This window comes from Genypterus blacodes, unplaced genomic scaffold (genome assembly GCF_046128005.1).
Source record: "Genypterus blacodes isolate CSIRO-AG114 ecotype Tasmania unplaced genomic scaffold, CSIRO-AGI_Gbla_v1 ptg000094l_1, whole genome shotgun sequence".
Classification (NCBI taxonomy): domain Eukaryota; kingdom Metazoa; phylum Chordata; class Actinopteri; order Ophidiiformes; family Ophidiidae; genus Genypterus; species Genypterus blacodes.
Genome location: NW_027466898.1, coordinates 2090022 through 2117715, shown reverse-complemented (window position 1 = coordinate 2117715; position 27694 = coordinate 2090022). Strand labels below are relative to the sequence as shown.

The 27694-nt window shown below is 40.1% G+C and overlaps 1 protein-coding gene across 3 annotated transcripts in view; it reads left to right on the top strand.

Annotated features, from left to right (window-relative positions):
- The first annotated feature begins 663 nt into the window (after positions 1 to 663).
- The window catches only part of LOC143007852 (vitamin D3 receptor A), a 60681-nt gene continuing 33650 nt past the window's right edge, over positions 664 to 27694 (top strand). Inside the window, exons 1-3 of one of the 3 annotated variants that reach the window (XM_076159336.1) lie at positions 664 to 761; positions 1670 to 1830; positions 15678 to 15788. Coding sequence is in view for 1 of the 3 variants with exons in the window: in XM_076159334.1 (XP_076015449.1) it covers positions 25086 to 25092 (7 nt within the window). In the remaining 2 variants the exon portion in view is untranslated. Of the gene's footprint in view, positions 762 to 1669; positions 1831 to 15677; positions 15789 to 25042; positions 25093 to 27694 lie in introns of those variants that run through there. The other 2 variants (XM_076159335.1, XM_076159334.1) reach the window with 2 other exon arrangements.

Here is a 27694-nt window from a genome sequence, read left to right as displayed (position 1 = left end):
GGTGAGAACACACACTGCAGAACATGTGACCGCTCTACATCCTGAGCTGTAATGTGCGATAGTAGTTACACACAAAACCAGTTTTCACTCACCCCTTGATGATCTTGGTATGTGCGCATGCTATCGGTTTTCAAGTGTTTCCAGGACAGAGAGGAGAGACGGGAGAGAGAGAATGCTGGAACTTTCATATATTATGTATAGGTAAATCATAAATAATTAATGAGGAGACTATGGTGAGTGACAAAGAAGATTTAAGATTGATGCATTGTATCGCTGTGAGACACAATTTTTCATGCACGCTTGAAATACAAATGATATCAACATGAATAATATCTAACTCCTCCAACCACTCCACCACTTCATAACCATACCAAGATAAGGTAAAATTATAGTTTTTACACCTTTGTTCATTCAATTACGCGTTATATTTCCTTAAATTACTATCATTTTGTCGAAACTGTTGACAATCTCCTGTATCAAGTTGCCTCCTACGTCACGACACACCCCTATATGGTAGGGCGACAGCTGGGGGGGACACATGTCGTGACTGACAGGCTTTTTGACCAATCAGAGCAGAGCATTTTATAGAGTGGAGAACTTTGATTGGATATCGGGGAGGATTATAAATGTATAGATATGCCTCATTGCTAAAACGTAGAGGCGGGTCTATGGAGAAGTGCTGGCCATCTATGTTGATACTACAGCGTTAAAAAACTGGATTAACACAGCGTTTGCATACGTCGCTCTTCACATGGAGTAATGTAAGTTTATTTACGCTTTTCTTTAACCTTTGGAGTGTCAGACATGGCGTGAGGTGTTGTAGTTAGCGTGGCGTTTTTGCTCTCTTTTGTCTGGCTTTTCTTACCGAATGGCAAACACAGCTTTTCAGGCCAGTAAAGTGCTGCTCTTTCGGTAACGTTAGCTGTTTGTTATCGCGCCGCAGTATTTTGACACGCCGCTGACACAAACAATGCTCACAGGGCAGCCCGGGCGTCATGTCATGTGCGGAGAAGTCCATTTCACAGCCGTTTGTTACAGTAAACACATTATTAGTTAGACACGCTTTGTGAATTTTAAAGGAGCTACTGCCGATTTCTTGCTGTTATCCAATAAGCCGCGTTCACGGACTCGTACCCACCTACCTACCTACCTACTGTGTGCGCGCTGTGTTAATGCAAAACTCTCTGTATAAATGTTGTTAGCTGGATATTGTCATGCTTTCAAATACATGAGAAACACAATTACACAATTACGTCAGACACATCATCAAGCAATATAATCCCGTGATATCAACGAATCAATGCTGTATCCAGGTGAAAGATTTGCCCATTTAATCTTAGTTCCACCGCTCTTCTTACTAACAAAACAGCCCGTTGGAACAGCTGTTAAAGTTATTATTTGACGTTGGCGTAAAGTGTGTGTTCAACATTTACAGTAGCCGGAATCTACTACTAGCTTTCGTTATTGGTGAAAGTTGCCCAGTTGCCTTGTTGGAGGTGTGGAGTAAGATACCAGTGCGTTGCCAGATTTACACAGCGGCTTTGGCTGTAAAGAGTACATGCTAGAAATAACGGGACGTCATCAGAGCTAATGTTACCGAAACCCCAGCCCACCGACTGACCGTTAGATAGCCCCGCTGATTCACTCCTCCTCTCCTCTTTGTTGACAGTTGGGTTTTCACGGAGGAAAGTTTTTCAGCGTGGCGGGTGGGGGAGAGAATTGTTAAAAAGCCGCCTTCAACTTCACTGGCTCGGTAAATTTGGCGAGCTGGCTCCAGCCTTTGGACCGCCTATGCTACTGGCCAGCCTGAAGGTTGATGTGCCACATCAGGTAAGAGTCAGCGGGACTCTCGGTCCGTTAGCATGTGACGTTGGGAGCTAGCCGCTACTCGCGGGGAGCCTTCTCCTTTGTTTGGAGTGTAAACGTGTTTATAAGAAGAGATGTCACATGGCATTTCACGCAGGAGATTAATTTCTTATTTCAGTACTACTTCCACTCTAGCCCACCCCGGGTAAGCTTTGTGTGTGGTGTTATTGTTATAGGCGGGTGCTTCCCTCCATATTCCACACGTGTATGCACGCCTGCTCGCCTGCAGCAGGGCCAGTGCGCAAATCCCTGCAAATGCAAACCGATGATGGTGATCCAAATCGAGATCGAGTTCAATAGATTGCACCATTACCACGTATTTATGACGGACTTTGTAAGGGACAAACTGGCTGATGGTGTGATGTGGTTTTAGTGGTTGAGAGGTGTTGCATGTCTTCCTTCCTTCCAAAGGGGTTTGTCAGTCTCAGACTGGAGGCTGCTCCTCTCTGCAAGCAGCGAAGACAAAGGGACAAATAAGCAGCAGCACAGCTAAACAGAGTAGAATGGACCTGGACAGAGTTTAAGTGGATGATAGATTTAGAAAGCATATTTGGGATAATAGTCGACACATATAAGTTTTCATCTTGACATTATATATCACAACTGTTCTCTTCTATTCTTCATCTATAATTTGATTGCAACTATCTTGCTTTCAGTAAAGTTGTCTCGCTACATCATCCAAGAAATGACATTTAGCATAAACAACAGCAGAATCCCCTTTTCCCCTGCTCAGTCTATTCCTGCCATTCACTGTTGCAGATTTCACTCCACCAGAAAGCTGAAAACTTGATTCATAAAACTGAAGTGGGCAATGAAATGACACAAGATGGCAGGACTAAGTCAAAGAATTAACACTCTATATCTGCAACATCTAGGTTTGCACTTCACTCTTTCTCAAGTGCATCTGGCATTTGGACCGGGTTGACAAAGTCTTTTAATAATAAATCAAAAACACAAAATGAACTGAACAAGAGTCTCTAACACTCGTAGTTATGACAAGTTGATGGAAACACAGATTTATATTTTTCGCTTGTGTTACGATTTTTGCTTACAAGTTAAATTTGTAGTTTTAATGGAATCTTGGTGTTTCTGTGTTACGTCATGTTTACATTATGAATTTTGAAGTGAAGGTCATTCGCCGACACATTACATTACATTACATTACGATCATTTAGCAGACGCTTTTATCCAAAGCGACTTACAATAAGTGTGTTCAACAAAGGTAGATAAAAGAACTTCAGGTCACAAGAAATCGTAAGCGCATTTCCTTCCTAAACCAACAGCTAAGAGCATAACTAGAGCTAGAGTAGAAGTGCAATAAGTTAGGTACTATGATGAATGAGAAAAAAGGACAAATTAGAAATGAAAGATTAGAAAACACGATATAATGACACCCACGAGGGCCGAAAGTGAAGGTGTTTGTGTTATTCTGCCATGTTGTGGTTTTGCAATATTTGTTTGTCTTGGCACCATGTGTTTTTTTTTTACTAAGTTACTGCCTTCCTATGCTGTAAATAAACACACCAGCCTACAACCTACAATAATATCGTACAAGCTGTGATTCACTGGCCAGTTACCTACCGCTGTCGTTAGAACGGGAACATCTCGAAGACTTTTTTGCCCTGCATTCCCATTGTGCCGAGTGAACAGTCGGCAAATTACTTTTGACTAAGAGCGCACAGCCGAACCAAGCCAACCTTAGCAGTCATGAAAAAGTAGAAAATATTTACGAATAATGCTAGATTTTGGGCAAGTAATACATTGAGCCTTTTCCCGATTTCTTTGCAGAATAATTAAATAACCAATTGTTGTTCTTTCCTTCATTCTCCCAGTTTCCCCGACCATTATTGACCTATTTACCTATGACCCTGATTGATTATATGACCTATTTTCTTTAAAGCCCTAAGAATTGACATTATAGTTCTTAATACAAGTAGTAATGTCATATTTGTCATATTCCTGGTAAGTATACATGTCAATGTGAATGCACATGCTGCCCTGTAACATATGGGTTCACATAGGCTACATAAGACCATAAGTAATAAGTGTCAGGAAGCTGTATTACTTAATTCTGTAACTGCTCTAAAAGCCCTTTCACATAGGATGTAGTATGCGCTGCACTCGTGGGGTACAGCGCATCAGGAATGCCCCATGAAGGCCGGGTGATGCAGTCATCAGAGGGTGGGCAAAGTAATGGACATGATGTTTCACTCAGAAAAACATCAATTTGCTTTAGCAATACACATGACAACAGCACACAATTAGAGACACCATAGCCCTTCTTTGATTCATACGCATCTGTCTCTCCAATTCTTCTACCTCCGTCTTCTTCCTGCATTCATTGTTTAGAAAAAACACCCAAAACATGTTGTGTAATATTTTATTTTAAAAGAGGTCAGTCTTTTGGAAATGTGTTGTTTGATTGCATTTTAATTGTTGTGATCTCAGTTTTGGATGAAAAATTGTCGTGTTTTGTCCAAGGGCTCACTCCTTCTTCCCTGGCAGACTAGAAAACAACAGAAACATGCAGTACAATTCTTGCTGCTATCACAGATGGGACCTGTTGAATACAAATTTCCTCCTCATGATTCTGGCATAATTTGTTTTTAGCATAAATTTGAACATTGTGCCACGGCTCTATAGAGTCAGATGACTCATTACAGAGGGTTGAAAATCTGAAAGTCTGGGAGCTGTATTTGTCATGAAATGGCCAAGCACTCTGTCAGTGAGCTGTGTTGATTTCTTCACCCAAAGACTCATCCAACCCAGCTATTACCTCAGTGGGATGCAAAGGGCTATTTTCTGTAATGAGGTGCTTAGCGGAGCACATTGTGCTCAAGAGGTCTGTACTCCGCTGAGTTACCGGCAGGTTGTTAAGTGATAACACATGCATGGGGGCCTCAAGGTGCAGCACACTATTTTGAAACATTAGCCAACTCCAGGCAATATGGAATGCACGTGTGTGTAGTAGCAGAGTACACACAAATGCTCACAGGTATTCACACTCTGAGGTTTGTTAGTCTGTCTTTGTTCAGTTCAGGGAGTTTAAAGTCAGTGCTTCTTATCAGTTTGTAAGTGTTTTCTGCTGTGATGCTAGAACCTTTTTTTTGTGTTTAAACATGTACTTGTAAATGTTCATCTTGGGTAAACCTCCTGTGTGAGGTTCAGCGACTGTTACGGGCCTCTCTTGTTATCTGTCTTCCCTGTGTGGAAGATTTGAAATGGGCATAGCTTCTTCATGTTATTGAGCGGGACGTCACTGACACACAATTCTTCTTGTGTGATAAATTATTGTTCAAAACTTTCTTCGGGGTTGGCGAGATATACTTCAGTATTGACTCATCTCACAGTTCAAGGCCACTGGCCACCATACACTAAGAGAAAAGACCACAAGGGGTTCAATCTTTGAATTGCTACAGTGGTAAACGGTGGCATTGACCAGTAGACCACAGGGTTCGTGCAGAATGTTGTGGTCTGTGGTAACGTACAACAACACGAATACTGCCAGGGTCAGAGGTTCAGTTCCCACCAGGACAAAAATATATACAAATTTAAGTCCCTTTGGATAATTGCATCCACCATTTTTAAGGCTGCGGTGTCGCACAGCGCTGTCGTTTACACAAGTTTGAGGCACTTCATTTCTTGATGAAATGTCTTTTTTGATTATCAAGTGTTTCTTCAAGAAAAAGGTGTTGTTTGAAACAGTATTGTGTAATCAAAAAGATATTCATTCAATACTTCCACTTGATATTATCTGGGAAGGGGAAATATTCAGTTACATGAATTTCTTATTTTTGTTTTCCTTCTATCAATCAGTCCAATCTAATCTGTGCAAACTAGATTACAGGATTGTAAATGTTGCCTTAGTCATGAAGCTCCAGACAAAAGGAGCAGACAGCCTTCCATATATGCTTTAGCTATTTATCCTAAAGATCATCAACGATGGGCCCATTTTCCTTTAAGCTGGGCCATGTGGCCAGAGAAGAGCTTAAATACTTAACATGACACGAAAGTCAGTCTGTCTATATACAATTAAGTCTAAATGGTTCCTAACTGCAATAATCACAAACATTTTGAGAATAGATTAAATTTTGGACTTGGTGACTGAAAATGATCTGTCATAAGACATTGGCAAGTAAACGATCACATTTCATTCTACATTACTTTGTCTGTTTTCATGTTCACCATGCAACACAGTAGAGGTTCTGTCACAGGAATGCAAACACATGCACAATGTATGGGGCGAAGCAAATGTTCTAGAGTAGTTTGCTGTTGGACTGGCTTTTGTGTAATGAGGATGGAGATATGATGATGTGAAGGGGCTGTGATAAAACGCCTAGTTTGGCTGGTAAAAGGGATTTTGTGCCTTAGAGTTTCAACCTTCAAAATCTGACATTGAAAATAATCGAACGGAATCTGCAGTGGCCAAGGGGTTTCAGACTCGAAAGAAGAGAGATGACAACAAAGAACGATATGAACCTTCAGTTACAATAAATACAGCATATTACACAATGATGTAAGCAAAACAAGTGAGTGCAATTGCACATCAAGCAATGATTGATGATGCATCATACTATGGCAATTGGTAAAGAAAGACTGTCTATTTAAAATTCCAAGTTTCATTAGTGTCCCTTAGTGCCCATTCATAAACTTGTTTAAAACAGATTCTGTGTGGTGCTTCCCATTCAGAGAAACACTGATGTAGATGAATGTGCCCAGTTTCAGTTCATTTTCACTGGACTGCACTTTAATTTAATGTCAAGTATATCATTAAAAAGGGTTAAATCAAATAAATGAAATAAAGAAAATGTTATTTTATTTGAATTTAAGAGCGCTTTAGTAGTACTTTTGATCAAATAAAGTGCCTCACAACAGAGCTCCACATTAGAAATGAAAAGGTGTATGACGACAAATATTGTAATGGAAGTAATGAATAAAACGTGTCTGTGTGTGGCAAGTATGTTTGCGGCTGCTTTCATTCACCAGCAACACTGTTTGTAATGCTAGGTTAGAAACGGTGTGCTAAGCTGTGTTGGCTGATGTCTGCTATGTCAAGGGACCAGGGTTTTCCTATCCTGACCCAACCAATGTGCTGTCATCCTAAGTGGGGGGGGGTTGGGGCCAAGGGGTGACCCGAAGAAGCAGGGGGCCAGGAGATACCTTCCCAAGAAAAGTTTGCTATGTAACTGAAAACTATTCACACCATGTTGGACCATCGGCATTACCACATTTGTGAAATGAGAAGACTTTGATTAAACCGATTAAAGACTTAAGGCATCAGTCTATTCTTCGTAGACACAGGTGGCGCATCTGTGAATGAGCTTTGTGTTGTGTTTTGCTTTGTCTTTATTTTGGCATGGGTGGTGGGCAAACACACTTAGGCGCTGTGTCTAGGCTGTATGGTAGAGAAAGACCTGGGGACACCTAAAGATGGAAATTATATAATGTCATCAATTGACTGTTGGGTCATAATATGGGGTATCAAATATGAAAAAATGGTAGGAAATCAAATGAAGAACTGGGCTGTATCTCTCCTCGGGAGATGTCATCAGTGGAAATACCATCTAGGGTAGTGAAAGTTGAAATAAACTGCATGAAATATTGAAACAATCACTCAAAAGGGGGGCGTTAACATGGCCATGAGCTGAAGAGGGAAGATAAAACACTTGCAAATGAGATTCAGCCTCTTTCTCCTTATTACTCACTGTTTCTGTCTCTATTGAGGCCCAGTGTAAGGGGCTGTCATTTAACTATTTACATTCCTTAACCTTTTTACCTCCTCCCTCTTCCTTTCTTTCCTCCCGCCTCTCCTGATGCTGCTGCAGCACAGAGAGAGACGCAGAGAGAGACACAGAGAGAGACAAGCCCACTGAGGGCGATTGGTTGTTACCCAACAAGCCCCCCACAGAAGGCTCCACCCACCTCTTCCTGTTTTTGTGACATTTGCTCAGTCATCCGAATTGTCGTGCTCGACCGATCACCCCACTCCATGCACTCGCTCGCTTTATGGCTCTCTGGCTTTGTCCCATCACCTAGTGAGCTGCCTACATAGTGAGGCAGCTTATCGGGACACACTAGTTAGATAGTGATTACATCATCGACCATCCCTGCCCACTGCTCTTTGACAAACCTCTTTGTTTTTACACAGCAGTTAAAGACCTGAATAACTTTTAATATATAATTAAGATAATTTGTTTGGTAATTTAAACACTGAATATATATATTTTGGATCTTAAAAACATGGGGCTTAGCTATTCAATAATGGAAGAAAAACTATTCAGTCCTTCAACATCGTATGTGCAAGTAGGCTTTGGTGTGTATGGATGGATAATAAATGATGACAAATGTTCATTACCGTGCATACATTCATTCATTATAACTATCAAAACATACCTCGAGTAATGCCTATTTCATGTTTATCTTTAGGGAACTAGCAAGATGAATCACAAAATGGGAGAACAAACAATTATTATGAATAGAAATATTGAATAGATGTTGATTTATTTCCAAGCACACAAGGCAGAACTAATGATTGCAAGTACTAATGAAGCCTTCCAGCGCAGGTCTGGTCCCTGAGAAGATTGGTGAAAACAACCGAATAGTTAGCTAGCCACTTCCTTACAAATACGTACCAATAACGACGCTAGTAGATTTGAACCCTGCCAATTTAAATGAAATCATTCTATTTCCATGTTGCTGTTAACAGTTAACTATCTAGCCCAGGATGAGCATTTATACAACAAACTTACAAATTGTACCATTTATATGGAAGTATTTACGAAATTTATGAATGAAAATTATTAAAAAATATGCAGACCAGTAGATATAACTTGTATACAAAACAAACATTGGCGCACATGTCAGTCTCAACTATAAAGTCATAAAATATCTTAGTAGACAGCGCATTTAACGTGTCGAAGAACAAGGGCAGCCTTCGCATATGATGACCTAAAATTTTATCTATGTGGTCAGCTCACTAGGCACGGGGACACAGCTTCCGTCTCCCTTTGTCTGTCCAGCTCTCTCACTTCAGTTCACTCAATATCATTCATTGCCATTGTCATGAATATTTCATGCCTCACTCACTTTTTACCTCTTTTCTTTTCCACCACCATCTTTCTGACACGTACACAGAAAGACACACACACACACACACACACACACACACACACACACACACACACACACACACACACACACACACACACACACACACACACAGCTGCTAATGCCCATGGATCCACTGTAAATGCAGAACAGCAGGCCAGAGTCAGCAGGACAGGACGAAGCATGTTTTTGCTTAGACCTATTACGTTCGAGCTCTCTGACATTCTTATGCACTGTTTCTCTCATGGCTGTGCTTTTCTAAACGTTGTGTTAGTGCCATATTACCATTGTCAGTAAGAACTATTTCAGTGTGGGTTGTGTCTTGCCATTTGTGTCAGGGTCCTTTATAAAGTCTTATAGAAACAATTAAAACACACACTTTTACTATGCAATCACAGGTGCCATTGTGTTGCATACTGGTTTGTACTTCAGATGAATCCAGAACAGGGTTAGTGTTTGTTAGTGACTATTGCATGTTGATGTGCGAATCACAATGAGCTGAAAGAACATATCTGTGTTACAGGAGAGTCACATTGGGAGTTATCAAAATCGTATCAGATTTTTTCTTTCTTTCCCCCACATATGAATGTGGTCTAAATCTGATCTGGAAATATCAGATTCCTTGCGTTTTTCCCCCCCTGGTTACTCTATCGCTCTGCAGAGATGATTGGCGCCACATGTGAACAATAAATCAGAATTGAACCTGGAAGTGTAAACGTAGCCATTTTCTGCACTTCAAACAATTTCCTAAATTGATAATCACAACATCTGATCAATCAAATCAATCATCAATTTATGGTCAACACTGCCAAGGGACAACTGTCACAATTATTCCCTATTATAGAGGTATAAAGTTTCAGCAGATTACTTATCCAAAGGCAAAAGTAGACACAAACACAATATTTTCCCTTTCCCTTTGGAACAAATATTCTGGGATAGAATATTTAAAATACTACTATTTCAGTATTCAGGGTCTAGAAGGAAGCTGTAATATTGGGCTCTCAAAGCGTCTCCAAGTAGATAGAAGTGAACAAGTACTCTATCAGTCGCTCTTTTATTGTCATTTTTACAAAAGAGATTAGTTAATGATCTCTACAAGCTAGTGCAAATAGCTAAGTGCAGTCTCTTGTATAACCCAGTTTTAAAAGACTGATTTAGCTCAGTGGAGTCACAGAATGATGCGGGGCCATGTTTCAAAGCAGATAGTCCAAAGAATAAATCCCATGTGGCAAAATCCATGTTAGGAATTCAACTGATCATAAAACATGCTCGTATAAGCAGTAGAACAATGCGTTCGACAGAAAACCGTGCAAACTTGCACACGTGGGAGAATGCGCTTCAGTTTGATTGACATATACTATCAAAGATCACCGCCATCATAGCCAATCACAGTGAGCTGCCAAAGTGCCAAGTTTGTGAGACCTAACACACTCACAGCAACCCTCCCCCATCTCTGGGCCCTGTGCGTGTGCTGGAAAACCATGGCGGGGACACAGACGGGGTGGAAAATGAGTATTTATAACTTTTTTAATTCATCGGTACAATGTTTTCTTAAATTCTCATTAATGGTTATTCAATAACAATTTCATCATAGACCCCTTGTCTGCATACACTCTGCTTTATTGGAGTCATTGACTTGTTCTGTGTATGTTCGTCTGCATGTTATAATCTGCTCTCCTCTTTTCTCCCTTATCGTTTTTATAGCATTTTCCTCTGCCCCCCTTCTCTGTAGCTATTTTGTATACAACATTACCCCCTTTCTTTCTCTTGACATCTCCTCCTCTGTCCCTTCGTTCTCCATACCCATCTTGGATTTTGACCATCACCATTATCCTAGAGATACCTACTGTATGTGCGTGGGCCGTACGAAATATTTTCAAGAGGTCTAACCACCTGTTTCTCTAATTTGTTTGTCATGACGACCTCCCCTTGGCTTGGGGTGGTCAGTAAGCTGCAATAGCTGGACTCCAGACAGATGTATCCTTGTACCACGCTGGCCTGGCTTGTAGTATGTGACTCTGAGTTTGCAGCAAAAGAATGACCACATGTATTATCTGTGCATTTCAGCAAACACCCATATGCTGCTCCATGTTCTGGAAAAATTATGTAAAAAAGTAAAAACTACCAGACTGTTTCAGTTGATGGTTCCTTTCATAGAATATATGGAATGATATGCATTGCGTCCATCCCCCAAGTGCTGTGATTGGGTTTGATTTGACATTCTGTAGCTTAATTTAGCTAAGCTGCAGCTGAGTTAGTCCTGTCAACACAACTTGCGGTGTTCATGTTCATGCGGTGTTCGTATGTTGACTGAAGGGCTTGATTTTCAAATGGTATGATTGTACACCGTGCATCTCTGTCTGCTCTGTCTTCATGCTCTCAGCATCATCATCCCAAGTTGGCCACTCAATGCCATTTGAGGACCCAGAGGACCAGTTAATTTGGAACACTTTGTGCGATCTGCCAGCAAAGCTTTTTATCTCAGTCTTCATCATACACTGTGAGCCCATGTTAACTATGGATCGCTTTATCTTTGCATTGATTGTTTGAGTAGATATTCTGTCTACAATTCTACAAAGCGAAGACACAATGGCAGGTCTTATTAAGAAAAAGTTAAAAATACCTGTCAGGCTCCAGGCTCATCTTAACAACTGAAAGCCACTGACCTATGCTTAGGCTAAGCACTTAACAAGAACAAGACAGACTTGCTGCTGTGCTGCTGCTGTGCGTCACTGGTGGCCTTCAGAATTCTGCCACTCTGAAAGGAAATATATTGTGATCGGTCTTAACGACTCATTACTTTCAGTTGCGTATGAGCTGTTCTAGCTGTTTACCCTTTTAGCCACTAATTCTCTTGTAGCCCGGGACAGACATCTTAACCTGTAGCCAGTGGGCCCGCATGCCAAACCACAGACCCAGCACATGTTAAATCAATCATCAGAGTTTTACTGGTTTTTGTTTCAGGCCTTAAGGCAAAAAGGCGTGTGAAAACTCTTTATTTGCAGCATGTTAATGGATATTTGTGTCAAGTTAGAACCGAGTGAGCTTATGTAAAATGGTAATCCTTCCCTATACCAATATTAACAACAGGCCAGAGCTCTACTTCAGAGACGTGTTTGGCTCTTGGCTACTCTCTGGGGTTTAGACACCAGTTATTTCAACTCATTCACTGCTATTCCAAAATTAGACTTGAGCAGTGCAACATGTCCTATTTACCAGAGAGATCACTGACTCTTACAGCACTCGCCCTTAACCATCCACCACATCCATGGTTGCATTCTGTGCGTTTCATTTGGCATGTGTTGAGTGATCACAGTTTGTATGTTATTTCGTGTTGGTATGTTACACATGTTGGATCTAAAAACAATGATCAAAAGTAAGCATGTATGTTTGTAAGCATGAAACATTTCCGTGTTGGTGCTGTGTGTGTGTAAGCACGACTTCACATGCTTGGACCTGAATGCTGGGAAAAGCTGTGCTGTTCTGTATGCATGTATGTGTGTGTGTCACTCATCATGTATTGTGCCTTATTAAATTACTGCAGATTTGAATCAACGCCGGCACTGTCAACCAAACTGAACATTATAAGCTTTGCACATAATGCAGAGCTGTTGTATTGGATAACATTACACTGTAGAGGGGTTCCTAATAAACTGGAAACTCTTTGTATCTTCATAACTTCTGTTTGACTGCCTTTGGTGTGTGTTTATGTGTGATGTGATCGGTATTTATTCTTAAAACTGACACAGCTGTTTCACAGTACTCTCTCTTAGTCACACTATCCACTGTTTCACTTGTTGGCTTTCCTCCAGATCGCTCTCCTCTATCACCATTTTTGCCTCTGTCACTAATTAGAGCTTGAATCGGGCCGGACATTTTGGTCCGAACCCAACTCATTCATTCTCAATTCAATGTTGTACGTAAGTCCATCCCAAAAATGTTTTTTATGCTGAACTCAAGGAATTTGTGTTCATTTATGACCCGGTCCAGTTTTTTCCCATCCAAACAAATACAACCCCCAAAAATTTCACTGGGACTCAACCAAGCCTGAACAGCACTGGAAAAAAACTGTTTCGTGACAAGTGGTAGACAAAATCGGTGCTCGCCTCATATCAACAAAAGTCCTCTCGTCCTATATGCCAGAATGCCCAACTCGAACGTTTCAGATTTATTAGTCACTCAATGTTGGTACTAAACGTGTTGGAACCAGAAGACACACACTGAGTGAACTGGTAGATATGAGATCTGTATTGACATCACATAGTCACGTCACTCACTTTGGTTGTCACACAACAATGGTGAATGAGCGTGTCGGGCAGTTGTTCTCTTTACTCACTATTTTGAATGCTTCTTTGGTGAAAAAACTAATTGCACTCACAGCTGCAGTGGCGTGGAATGCAACTGTTTGTTTGTGTGTGTATGTATGCCACTCTATGCAAACATTTGCATGTATAAAGACAATTTGTGTGAGACTGTGTGCATGGGTACGGCAACTCTGACACGTGTACACATTTTGAAGAAAAAAGTATCTTGCTCCTAAACAACTCCTCTCCATAGTTGATCCATTTATGGTTCAAATGTTAATTTCCTGTGGCTCAAATCATTTCATATCAGAGAAGCAAATTGTTCTGATTCCGCCGATACTGAATCTGCAGTGAGGTACATTTTGGAGAACTCACAACATTTAAATCTCTGATTTACTGTTTTTATTGATGCCAATAGAGTAGACTGGCGCAGTTAAAACTAGTAGGGACAGCTGCTCCCCTCATGCACTCCTCACTCCACTTCCAAACCCTCAGAGCGCAGATAATCGGTGCAGAGACGCCTGCAGTGTGAACCAACAGAGCTGCTGAAAGTTGCCATGTTATGAGACCAGACACAAATTCTCCTGAGTCTAAAGAGATCGGCACCATCATCCTGATCCCCCACATGTACACACATCCTAAAAGAAGTTATGCTGTGTATTTTAAAGAGCCAACAGAACAATAGACAATTCTCTTTGATAATACTCAGTTACAGCGGCAGCAACACACTTCCATTCAACTCAATTCTTACTTCACTCAACTTTACGAAAAATGTATTTTCCCACTGCCCAGCTGCTACGGCTGACAAAACACAACATTTTTTTGTGACTGTAAAGTTTTGGTCTTGTCTTCAGACGTTGCCATTCTGATGAACAACTGCAGTGCAAAAATTACTTACTTACTTACTTAAATATGCATTGACCATTTATAGCTAAATGTGGAAGTGTAGTGGGCCGAATGAGAGTTTTGGGCATGTATGAACCTTTTCATGACCGTTAGATTTGTAAAAGGCAAATTGCGTACAGTTGTCAGTTCACACATTGACTTTTCCTTTGTCTACGCACGTAAGAAAAACATTTCTCAGTTTACACAATGTTTTAGTCTGGATTCTAAGAAATGTTATATAAATGAGGCCCCAGTGCCGGTCTGTACCTGACTGTTGCCTGCGCATATAGTAAGGGAATTATGCATTTTGAGGCATTGTCGTGAGGCGTGAGGAGTCACACTGTGAAGACGCGAGCGTGAACAAATATGCTTTTCACACCTAAAGCGATTTTCACTAGTGTGAATTTTTGCTACCAGATTGGATGGTGCAACAGGGAGTTTGCCGGTGAAGGAGATCAGTGAGGTAAGAGGAAGCCAGGTTGTGGAGGCCTTTGTAGGCGATGAGTAGAATTTTTCAGGGAGCCTGTAGAGATTTTGCAGCAAAGGGGGGATGTGGTAAAATGCCTTCTTCCCAAATTGGGTTTTTCATACATAGATATGTCTTGACTCACTGTTTGTAAATTCCACGTACGTTGTATTACAATATTTTTATGGAAAAGGAGATGGGAAGTGTGCGGCTGAATGAAAGCCAATAACACTTATTATTTTTGAATATTTAAGTGTTATTGGCTTGTTGCAAGTGAACGTGTCAAACCAAAATGTACTTGTGAAGTGGGACAATGGAGATGAAGTTTCTTTGGGTGCATTGATTAGGAAATAGTGTGTGTATAAATATAATATAATAATAATTGTCAAATGTCTTTGTATGCTATAATGATGGAAGCAAATCAATAAATATTTGGCACATTGAAGCTGCATTATCACAATCTTCCTTTTTAAAATGTGATATGCCACAAAGTTCCCACTTTTTGTTAGGTTGAAATGCAGCACTAGGCAGGCAGGATAAAGTAGAGGCCCTTAGTCTGGCCCCAGGCATCAGCCAAGCAGAGAGGCCTATCTGCCCCGCTGCTGGCTGGTAGCCAGTGGCAGTAGGGAGGTGAGGTATTTTAATTTACCTTAACCAGGAAATGAAAACCTTTGAAGAACCCAAACCTTGCTCTGCCATCCAGTTCTTTTCTTTCTTGCCGCCTTGAGCTCAAAGACACAGCATCAGTTACATAATGCTGCCATTCCATGAATACCATGTAACTTTTATTTTTTACATTTTCTTTTAATTGAGGGTTTCACTTTTTGAAGCACCATCAAGACTCTGAAGAGTACAGATACATACAGATGGACACGGCCTTCCGAAGAATGTTTTGTAATTTGTAATTTATAACTTCTCAGCTCTTAGACTGATTTATTCAGCACAGATGATTTCAGTCAGCTATGTAAGAGTGTTGTCGACCAAAGACATACACGATGTACATCCTTTGTGTAATGAATATTGTTCTGTGTGTGAATGTGTTTATACAGAAAACCACAGATTCCAAGAGAGAGAAGTTTTGTTTTCCGAGGATGTGTGCTACTTTACCCAGAAAGGAAAAAAGGAACAACAAACAACAACTGCCCCAAGACTAAACAGAGGTAATTTGCACTATGTTCTCTCTCTTTCCCTCTCTCTCTCTTTCTCTGCTTGTCATACGATGCTGGTTGGTTGGTGCTTGTATTCTGCAATTTTGTGGGTATGTAGTGATCCGGTGAGGACCTAGTGCCTGGCTGGGAAATCCATAAACTTCAGCTTGTTTGGTACATACAAACACACACAAATAATACCATTAATGCAGGCACATGCACATGAAAGCACAGCTACATGACGACACGCACGCACACAGACACACAGACACACACACACACTGCGTTGCCTAATCCCTTCCTAATCACACTTGTTTACAGTTCTGCTGGTCACCACATAGCTGAAACTGTCACATGTAATCACATTGTGCTTTCATGTGTGGTGAGTCAAACCCCCTGTTTAGAAATATTTGCAGTGTTTGACAGACATACAGTATGTTCTTTCTGGCTGTTTGTACTTTGGGATTATTGGTCGTCTTGCAGCAAAAATGTGAAATTTAGACTTTTTTTTTGTGATTGTAAGGACAACTTCCAGACAAACTCTGAAAAGATCTCTTTCCTACTTTTCTGGGAAGGTACTTTTCATTTGAGCGATTCAGTAGACTTGCTCATATGAACAAATCTGAACGGCTGAAATAGACAGAAAAGGTTTTTGCATACATAGAAGCGATTGTGACAAGGACGTTTCAGAATGCACATCCTGTTTGTGTCCCTAAATATGAAATATTTCAATAAAATAGTAATACAAGTAATCCTGTAGTGATCCTTTAGAGTGTTCATGGAAGTGTTTTAAAATAAAATAATCACAAAGAGGCACTAAAAGGCAAGTATTAAGAGGTGCATGATAAGAGTTATGAAAATGTAACCATCAATCCAAATAATTACCATATTAAACATTATCCATCATATTTCATCTCTGGGCCAAGCCTGAGTGTAATGAGAAGTACAGAAAGGCTTTGACTTTAGTGTAAAAGTCATTTTCTCCATGATTCCAGCTGTACGTGTTTGCTATTATCCACGTTGAAGGATACCAGAATTATTCAGCGATGTGATTTTCCATTCTGGCACCCAACCCATTCATTTCTACTTATGATTTCCTGTTTCTTGCTTTCTCCTATCCTGCTGCTTTTGCCCTGGTCATAGAAAATATGATGAAATGGTCTAGTAATTGAAAAGCCTGACTCCAAGATTTTGTATAAGCCTTGAAGCAAATCCCGACAGAGAAAACAGAGTAAGGAACGATCCCTACTCTTTTGTACAGCTCAACTGTGTCTCAGTTTAATGAAAACAATCCTGTTCAATCACTTCAAAACAGGGATACAAACTTTCAGAAAACTGCATGTGCGTTGGGAAAGAGGAAGGGGTGCTGACGAGGACAAAGGAGGCGTTATCACACTCGGCCAAGGCTGGAGTCATGTTGCTGAGCAGTTTTCTCTGCAGGGCCTCTCACACATACATACACTTGTAATCACACACACACTTGTACATGCTGCTTCGCCCTGCTGTTCACAATCAGCAGGGATTCCTTTTATCAAAGTGGTGTACTTTGACAAACAAGTACCCCTCAAGAGTCTTTGCACACTTCTATGCACCGCACCTACCAATCTATCCAATCTTCTCTTCATTTAATTCTGGGTGGTATTGAGGAGCCCATATGCTGCCTTCAAGTTCTGTTGGAAATGTAACTATTGTAAGTTTAATTTAACAAAAACATGTTAATTTAGCTATATCTCATGAGTAAAACGAGTTCACCTCATAAAGAATATCAGCTTTAACACACATTTACAGTTCAGATACATATTTTTGTTGCTGATAGGTAAATGTCCAATGTGTTTTCTAGTCTGTGGAGTTCATTGATACCATGACCACTTGGCTGCCATTCATAATGTATTTTTGTTCCTGCATTATACTTCTATTCTTGCTCAGCACTACATGTACCAGTATGCATTGCACGTCGGGTACTTAACGCAAACCTTATGGCCACCTCGCTTTGGCAGTCGGCGCAGTTATCGGTGTAGAATGATACACTTTTAACAATCTTTGATATGGTGATATCCTTCAGTAATCGTAGTCACAGTAGTAAGCCGAGCCGTCGTACATGTCGTTTCTTTCAGGTTCTGATTAAAGAAAGCTTCAAGGCTGTCATTGGAACTCACACTGACACTCCCTCTGCTCCAGCTCCAGCAACAGAATCCAACAAAAAGAACTATGAATCCTCTGAATTTCACTGGATTATAGCGTTAGAGGTAGAGCTCAAGCATGATCATGCGAGGTATCTGTGCCTTCCAGTATGAGATAGCCTGGGCTTCAGCCTCTCTGCTGTACGTCCTTAGTGGTGCACCATTGACATGTTTTGAGTTTTATAGTAATCCACAACATTCTCTGCACATATCATTTTGGCTATCCAACATGTGGTTCGACTCCACTACCAGACTCAGGTCTATCCTAGAGGCATTTACGAGGCAGAGCGAAGAAAATAAAGCGTATCTCAGACGAGCTCTGCATGTAGTTTTACACCATCTATAAATGTCAGAATACATCAGTGTGTGGTAGATGCAAACTAAGCTGCTGAAAAAGATGCACTGAATATTTTCAATAATCATGAATAGTATGGACTCCGCATTATAATATAAATAAATTAAAGTATGCTGTTCCCCCTTTTATTATTATTACTTATTATTATTACTCACATTTTTCTTTTATGATGTTTTAAAGGAAGATGTCCAAAACGATGCCTGCCATTGAACTACATGTGTATTATATCAAAGCTAGTTGTATATTTCTTGAATTCACTTTCTGTCTGTCTCACCATCAATTCCTGGAACATGCAGTAAGCGTGTTGGCACAGTGTCGGGGGTGTGTTTGTGTGTGTTCTCATTCAGCTTCAGAACTGTTTTTATGTACAGGATGTGCTGGAGCTGGTAACTAGAAATGAGTAAGGGCGCAAGAGAGAGATGGAGGGATGGAGCGAGAGATGAGTCATTTTCTCTGTCAGACTCTGTTGTTTTCCACTAAGCCCTGTTATTTTCTCTCATAAATGGATGCCAGGTAGTGGGTGGAAAAGTCTCTTTTTTTGTTTTCACATTTAGGATAATTTTGTAATGGGGCAGACTGTGGTTAAAGTTGAATCATTTCTGCGAACTTGTCCCAATGTAACCCTATCGTTCCTCTTTAGATAAACAAAAATGTATTATTAAATTCCTGGTCGTAAGCCTAAGAAACACAGTTCAGTGTCTTGAGATGTTCATCCTTATTTCATTGCATTGCATTATGATTTCCCTCAGGTTTGTCCAGTCTTGATCTGCACTGTTGGTGGTGTCCAGGCTGAGGCTGATTCAAGGTCTACCTATTAGATGCTATACCCATTTAGAAGATGTTCTGGATCAATTAAAACACTAAAATGTGAGAAGAGGAGGGCAGACTTCTTTTCTTTTTCTATGCAAGGTTCCCAAATTCACACCTCCTGTTCTGGTCACCCCACCCATAACCCTAATAGGCTTAAGGCTTTGCTTCTGCTTTTGTATCACCTTTCAACTTTATTTGGCCCATCTTCACTTTCAGCAGACAAAAATAGACAAAAGGGGGGATATTACGGAAGTAGCGAATATTCAAAGTGCACTGCCACAATTTGATTGACAGGTTGTGGTGCCTAATGTCACCCTTTTAAAGGCTATTTTCAAGAAATTTCACATGCCTTTCAGCAACATAATGTCACCGAGACCGAAAAGAAAACAATTGATAGAAGAATAATATTACATTAGAGACAGACTGTATTGAAGTGAATCAAGTGACAGATGGAATGGAATTGAATTGGATAATGGGGATTTGAATGGAAGCTTATGTCTGTGTTTGGGTCTGAAGGAGCTCTTTCAAGAGGCTATTCACACTCTGTTAAGCTGCCCGTGAGTTTCCTCTTTTATCTCAGTGGCTAATCTCTGGCTTGGCTGTTGCTCTGTTACTACTGCTTTCCCGCCACAACTCGTATAAGGTTAGGCGAAGAACTTTTACAGTGGAAGCCATTGTTAAGCTCAAGCCCTTCCCCTAGTACACAGTATATCAGTATCGTATACAATATATACAATGCACACGCACACATTTTCTACAATTTTACAATGCATGTCATTAGATACATGGGATGCAGTAGTTCCTCACCTATATGGTATAATGTCAATATTAATTTTCCAATTTTGAATTCATTGTTCCTTTGGACTGTGTCTAGACCCGGAGGGTTCAATAACTTTCTCTTGCTACCTTACATTAACATAAGTGGAATTACTCATCAACCTGGGATCATCAACACACACCCACAACATGGATACACCCTTTAAGTAAAGTATTGGCAAATCAGCTGATAGAGTGCTGGAATGCTCAATCATCACATACCATACACATGCAGGAACACACATTCTCAAGCACACATGCAGAGGAACATAAACTAACATCTCAAACAGCTTATATTATATGAACCTGTGTTTAATATTTCTGTGCATACTTGTTAGCTCCAGATCTAGAGGTCAATAAAACATTTGGCTCTGGGTTTTTACAGTAAACATGCTAGTGAGCCTATCTGGGATCAGCACATGAAAGTTCACATTGAAACTCTTTTGTTGGAAGTATAAAGGTTCTACTTTTCCCGTAGTAAATACTTCTTCGATTGCCCCTTATTTTTCTAACCTAACCCATTTTTAACCCAACTCTCTCAGAAACTGCATAAAATAAGTTTAACCTGCAATCACAAGTAGTTTAAGGCTACAAAGGACAATACAATTGTCATGTCAAGACATCAATAATGGGGGAAAAAAAAACCCAATTTCAACCATTCCGGCATTACAGTACATTGCCACTTGTGAAACTGGGTGTGTCGCCTCCCTGCATCTGTCTTTATTGCTTCAGAGCTTGTCTTATAAACATTGACGTAGGGAACTCTATTGGGGAATGCAGAGTTACTTCTTCACACCTACTAACAATCTTGCCAGCAAAGCAGGAGGTGTCAGGATTAACCTTTTCAACGGATTTGCATTGGCTCTCTGGCACATTATCGCAGTCAGCTGACATGCCATTTTATCAGCGAGAGAGATCTTGATACCTTTATATAGATACAGAATGAATACCTCTTCTGTGTCTCCCTCCATTAACCTACTTTGGTTTAAGGTAAGAGGTTTTTCCAGTTAGTAAATCGGCACTCCTCAAAGGGCTGGTATGTTAATGGCCAGGTATCCACATTCAGGTGTCATCATTGCAGGCATTAAGTTAAACTATAATGTGCTTAATGCTGGCAAAAATGGCTTCATCTTGTGCTACAGCTTGAACTGAACTTTTAAGATTTAAGATACTTTTTATTGTCATATTACATGCAATTCACGATCAAATCACATGCAATTGAAATTTGTTTGCACCTCTTTTGAGTAACAGAAAAGTTAACAAACTCAGACCCTTCGAATTTTGGGTGTTGACCCTCTTTCTTCAAAAGCCCCTTGGTTTTAACAGCTACGTTAAATTGTGGAATGTCTGTTTTTAAGTACCAACTCTTGCCTTGACCCTTAATCATTTCCGTCATAATAAGCATCTCGTTTTATATGTTTATTTTCCATTAGAACTGATCTCTTTATCTGTTAACTATGCTGAGAACATGCAGTTAAATACACTTAAAATTCCAATAAAGTTGAAACTTGAATGTTGGGTTGGTGTATTAGTGTGTGTCCATGTCCGGGGCCCCCTGTATTGATTTACACCTGCATACTTGGCAGTCTAGACAAGATGGGAGGAGTCCCATACACACTACTCCCCATGGAGGACAAAGTGATACTTAGCCCAATGTTGGCATTCTAACTATTATTACCTGCTTAACAATGCTGCTGGCAGCTGCACACAGGGCCATCACCGTGTGCCCAGTGTGACAGGCAAGTCTACCCAAGAATGCTCTGTTACTGGAATCGGCAGAAGGCATGTATTGGCTGTGTAAGCCAAAACATACATAAGACACATGGCTCGTCTTTGAGTGGCGATTATGTGAATCCTTGATTGGTAGAATACATCTCTCGGATGCTCCTGAACACATCATCAGTGATGTAACCTGTACTCATTATGTTCAGGGGACATTGCCTACTCCCTATGGATCTCCTCTCCTGATCTAAAGCCATCTCGAGACCTTTTCTGCTGCCTCTGTGATGTTCTTGATGGCTCTTCTCCTCTTTCCGATGATGCCAAGTGCACTTCAGGCTTTTTAGAGTGATTGCGAAACTAATCTACAGCCAACCTCAATGGGCACACACCTTTGCATTCCAGCCTTTCTTACGACAGTTCTTCATATTTGGTCCTCTTCCTTTCGTGGGCCTCTTCCAGATGTTCCTCCCACAGCTCTGTCAGCTCCATCAGGATGAAGTTTTTTGTTGCCTCTAAGACCAGAAGGATGTCTAGCCTCAGGGTGGTCTTGACAATGTGCTCTAGGAAGAGTCCACAGAGGGTGAGCAGCATCCGCTTCAGGTTGATTTGCAGCTCTGTCGAGGGAGATCTCTGAAAGTCAGCAGAGCGTTTATTTGTGTATCACAATAAAAAAGTGAAGGAAAAAATTAAGGATAATGTAAGAAAAGGATATGATAAAAGAAGCAATTACACATTACATTTTTATTGTACGCCTAATTGAGCATTGTTCACACATTATTACATGTTTGTATTGTATGTATGTAAATAAACAATATTTACTAAAAATCTTTATTATTTCAACAAGGTGTTTGTGTCTCATTTTGCCAGTGCCATTTTGACTTAAGTCAGAGAAACTGCGGTTCAGAAAGGCCGTTTAGATGAAATTGAGAAGCTGCTTGAATCTCAGTTCATGTGTCCACTCTAATTAAAACATTCAACAAAAATGACGGTTGCGATTGGATAACTATTTTTGAGACAATCTTTGTTAGACAGATTAGAGGAATTGGAATTGGAATTTTGGTTCAACAGTGGATAACTATCACATTTCTTTTCTTCATTCATTTCTTTTTTTCATTTCTTCATGCATAATCTAAGATCGTCCAAATGTTCACTTCGTTTTTCTTGCCACAGTGCCTGTGTCTTTCATGTTGCTGTGTGTATTCACGCTTTGTGAATACACACTCCCTCTCCCTCCCTCATGCACATGAAAATAAAGCACAAAGGATTTCACCTTTATTCCTTTAGAGAGGATGGAGGCAACTAGAGTTGCATACCAGGTGAGCTTATCCTGTACTTTTGGACATTACACACTGTTCCTATAAAATTTCCTCCCAGCGCAAAGCACAATAACCTTTCAAAGTCGGACAGAATAGGGTTGAGTTTCCCTCTAAAATCAGCGTGGCCAACTCAAGTCAGCACACTGTGAGAAGTGTTATCTAAAAACTTAGAGTAACTCACTAGGGAGCTTATTGTTTTCATTCCTAGAGATGGGTTGCAGATCTTTTCTTAAACCAGGGTAACACATCATCACTGTGTTAGTGTGTGATTTAACATTGATGCTTAGTGTTGGATGTACTGGTTGTCCCATTTGTGACATCTCTCTGTAATGTGCAATTTGTCTATGGGTTGTAGAAACAAGTAGAAACAAGTAAGCCTGAATAATGAAACTGCTGAATGATGGTGGGGATAAGATATACAGTGCAAACGTTGAACATAACACTGTTCAGAGAAAATATTGCATATTGTAATTTCAGTGTCTCACTCAAATGCACCTACTTCCACGTTGTTTTTAAATGGAAACTAATGGAAAGTTAAAGCAGGGAACTACTAAATGGGCCTCTTGTTTTAATGTCATGTGTGCTCTGCATCCATCCAAGAGGAGCTGTAGGGTAGAATTTGAAAATATTGTAACTATGCCTCATGAACCTCAGCTAATGGAGCAATTGTCCAATAATCGTTTCACATTACTGAAAGGAAACTATTTTCTGACGGGTTTGTCTTGGATGTTAAAATGGATGTTGTTCTGTCTGTAGAGTGACGGCCTTTACCTCAGACTTGTGTCTGCCACATTAATCACCTTATATTTCAACAAGCTAATATGTTATTTTTGGCCTGTTGCATTTTCTCACGTGAACACAGAGTTTTTGGCAAAGGGAAGGAGCATACCCATATTTAATAGCTTTTGATCTTTTTCACTGCAGCAAGGTGACGAAATCACAAGAACTCTGCTGTCTATTTAAAAGCCTGGCAAACTCAAAGCAAAGAGCAAAGTGCAATCGGGTTTCATTTCAAAACACCACAATTATCTATCCGTGCATGGAAATGGTTACTGTAAGTTCATGGACTAATAGTTTAAGAATCCTGATGACTTCATTCCTACCCCAAAAGCAAAGGTATAAACATGCTTTGTCTTCATTCACATTATAGGCGTTAATGCTCAATTCAGATTTATTTAAATTTAGGTTAATTTATTCCCTTTTTTAGTCTTTATGTATGTATGTGCTACATATGCAAGTGGCCCATATCTGGAAAAAGATCACATCTGATATTAAACTATACAGTCACTTTTATACAATCATCATAACAATTCCTCAATTATTTTGTTAATAAATAATGATATTCTTCAAGATAAGGGAGTTAGATATACCGCAGATGTACCAGACTGTATAGTGTTTTTTCCCATGGTCATGTAAAGGCACAGTAATACTTTTTTAGCCATGTCAATAGTTTCCATTGACGAGCATTTTGCCCAATTTTGAAGTGAAACATTTACCAGTTGGACAGAACACTGGCACAACGGCCCATAGTGATTTCCCTGAGCTCTGTTATCAACAGGTAACATTGACATGTTAGATTTTTGGCTGAATTGTGAACATGATGTCATCGTAAACCTTAGCCAATAGTCTTTTCTCTCATTATGGCCCCAGCATGTTGTTGTTGCCTTTAGTCCACAGGCAACAGGCACATTCGGTATGTGAATATATAATTATTATTAACTCCCTGAGAGCTACTAGATTGTGGAAGTCATGGATTGTGGCTCATGTTGTCTTCTGATCATAATGTAGCAGGATGTAAAAAGCTTGCTTTATTCACTAACTTCATTTCATGCAGTCACTGCTATTCTGCAGCTGAACTTTATTGATAATTTTTAAAAATCGCCTGCTTCCTGTTGTCTCTGTGACCTTCCATCTGTAACTTAATTTGAAGAAGCTAATCTTGAAATGAACTTCCACATTCCCCCACACGCTTAGGACATTTTTACTGATCAAAGTTCACTGCCCTTCCCGCATTCCAGTGTCATGTGGCTGGCTATGTCGGCTTATAATGCCGATTGAACTGAAATGAAGTGGTCACCAGATCTGTCATCCACCATATAATGCAGGTCATATGGCTGGTAAGATAGCTTTGGGCGCGATCCATTTTGTCAGTGGTTGGATGTCTGCTAACATTGTGTTCTTTTCATGTGGGCATCCTGCGGCCATTTCAGGTCAAGGGTTGTATTGGGTTATTGCTCATAAGAAGATTAGCTTTGGCATGGCTCAACAAGGTATTTACATTGTAAGGCAGCAAAAGTCGGATTGAAGTTACCGTCTCTTAGCTTGAATTCAACTGGCTTGTTTTGTTGAAGAAGAGTAACAGACTCATAACATACAGAAGAATATGATTATTTTAAAAGTATTATTTTATAATTATCCACGATGGAGAGCCTTGTTTTTGTTTTGGTCTTCATGATTATTTATCAACTGCCTAAATAATGTTGGTCCAAGCAACACAATGTCATAACTGAAACATAACCTGCTGTTATTACTGATATAACTGTAATCTTGCATTTGCTCTTGGTCTCAGGAACGGGCTGAGTTTTAACTTAATTGAAAAATTCTACTACTACTACTACAAATACTACTACTACTCTCATTTGCATATGAAACAAGCTTTTGATGTCTGCAGTTTACAGTTTTACATTCCCTCTAAATGAACTGAGTTTGGAGGCATAACCAATCTGAATCTTTATGTTTTGCGTTGCCACATCAAACAGAGCTGTAGTACATTTACTGGTGATGTGGTAATTGTGCAATTTTAAGTGTGCCAACTGTTTACCTAGATCGATGTTAGCATTCAATTTTCTTTTTCTATATGTATTTGTTTTTATAGAAGATAAGCATTTGACGTATCAATGATCATACAATTATAGGACATTTTGGAGATCATGTTTTGATCCAGAAAGTTTGTTCATTCTTCCCTCACTTTCTTCATATTCCTCTCTTCACTCCTCTCTTCTCTTTTATCCCTGCACCTTGCACCTCCTTTAGTTTATTGCGTCTTTGCTGTTTACCCATCTGTATTCACCTCACAGTCTGCCTCTCTTCTTTTCTATCCCTCTTCCTTAAACTCTTTCATGTCAGTAATGGCCTGTGCTGTATTTGTGGAGTTTGTCCTGCTGACCCCAATTATGAGGTTAACCATTAACCATTAGGCTTCACCTTGCTGGCCCTTTACCCCCCTATCCCCTTGTCAGCATTGACATGGCTACATTGTCCATAGATTTCTGTTTCAGAAAACACTGCAAGCTTCTGGTGGAAGAGAGAGGGAAGGAAAATTAGTGGTAGGTATTTGCACAGTGGGAAAAGTGGGGGGGGGCAAAGTCACGGTATGAAGGAAGAGGCATGGAGAGGGGAGTTGGAAATATCAGAGAATATCTTAATCACTGAAGCAGCTAGAGAGTTAACTGGGAGAGGGAAGGCAGAGGAAGAACGCAAAGTGGGATTTATGCCTGTGGACTGGGGTATTTTGTCTGGACAGGATTATTGAGAGTCTGTTTGGCTACTGGGAGGAAAATGGTGGAATCTCTGTCATAGTATTTAAAGGTCAGTAGTAGCTGCGAGTATGGTTGAGTTGGATTGTGTGTCATGTTATTTTCTCTGTATTGGATATTGTTTTTGTTTTTTACTGCTGACAAGTCTCTTTTTTCCGTTGAGGGTTGAAGCAAAAGGCAGCTAAAGGTTGCAGCTCAATCACTGTTGAGTGGTGTTTTTTTTTGCACAATGCCACTGTTGTTTCATTGCTGTATTACATTATATATAGAGGAATAGTCCTGCTGATTTATTCTTGAAACACTGTTAATCTGTCAGTGACAGTAAAGATGAAGATAATCTCTTCGGTGACAGTGATAATGCAATGATATTATTTGTCTTGGTAAGTGATAGTAAAACTGTTTATGGCCAACAGGTCAGGGTCAGACAGGATATGACAGCATATTAATTTGATTAACTTAAAAATACTTGTTATGATTTGTTTCTTGCAAATAAATTGGTATGAATTTTGGTGAGTCATACTGAACAAAACAAATTCATACCAGAGTCTATATTAACCAAAACAGAGGTTGATAGATCCCCACAATGAAACAAAACATTTTACTTTGTCTTGGCCTCGATATATCTTCTCCCTATGTCTTCTTTATCTTTACTTTATTATCTGTAGATGGATGGTGTTACAATGTTTAATTGTGCTTCATGTTAAACACACATACAGACATTCTTTGCTCTTTCTGCCAAGACCAATGCCTGTTAGTTGGTCACTGCAAGCTGGCGTAGCACACACATTCACACACACACTCACACACTCACAGACCACACACAGACTCTGTCCTGACAACTTCATTGGGTGAATACTCAGACAGCTTCTACTGCCTGAATGAAACTGCCACCACCCGCCTCTCTCTTGCTTCATTTTACTTTTTTAAAGAGTGGGGAATGGAGGACTCTACTATTCCGCCAAAAATAAATGAAAACATACAAAACTCTATCTTGTAGCTAATGAGTACTGTATATTTCATTTAAGGTAGGTGTGTGGGAGATCTATCACTGGTTGCATATTTGCCACCATTGTGTTCTACTGTTGGTATGCTGTGGACATTTCCGGCCAAGGGTTGTATCAGGTTTTCTTTCCTATAAACATATTAAGAGTAAGCCCTCAGATCTGGACACTAACAACCTCCC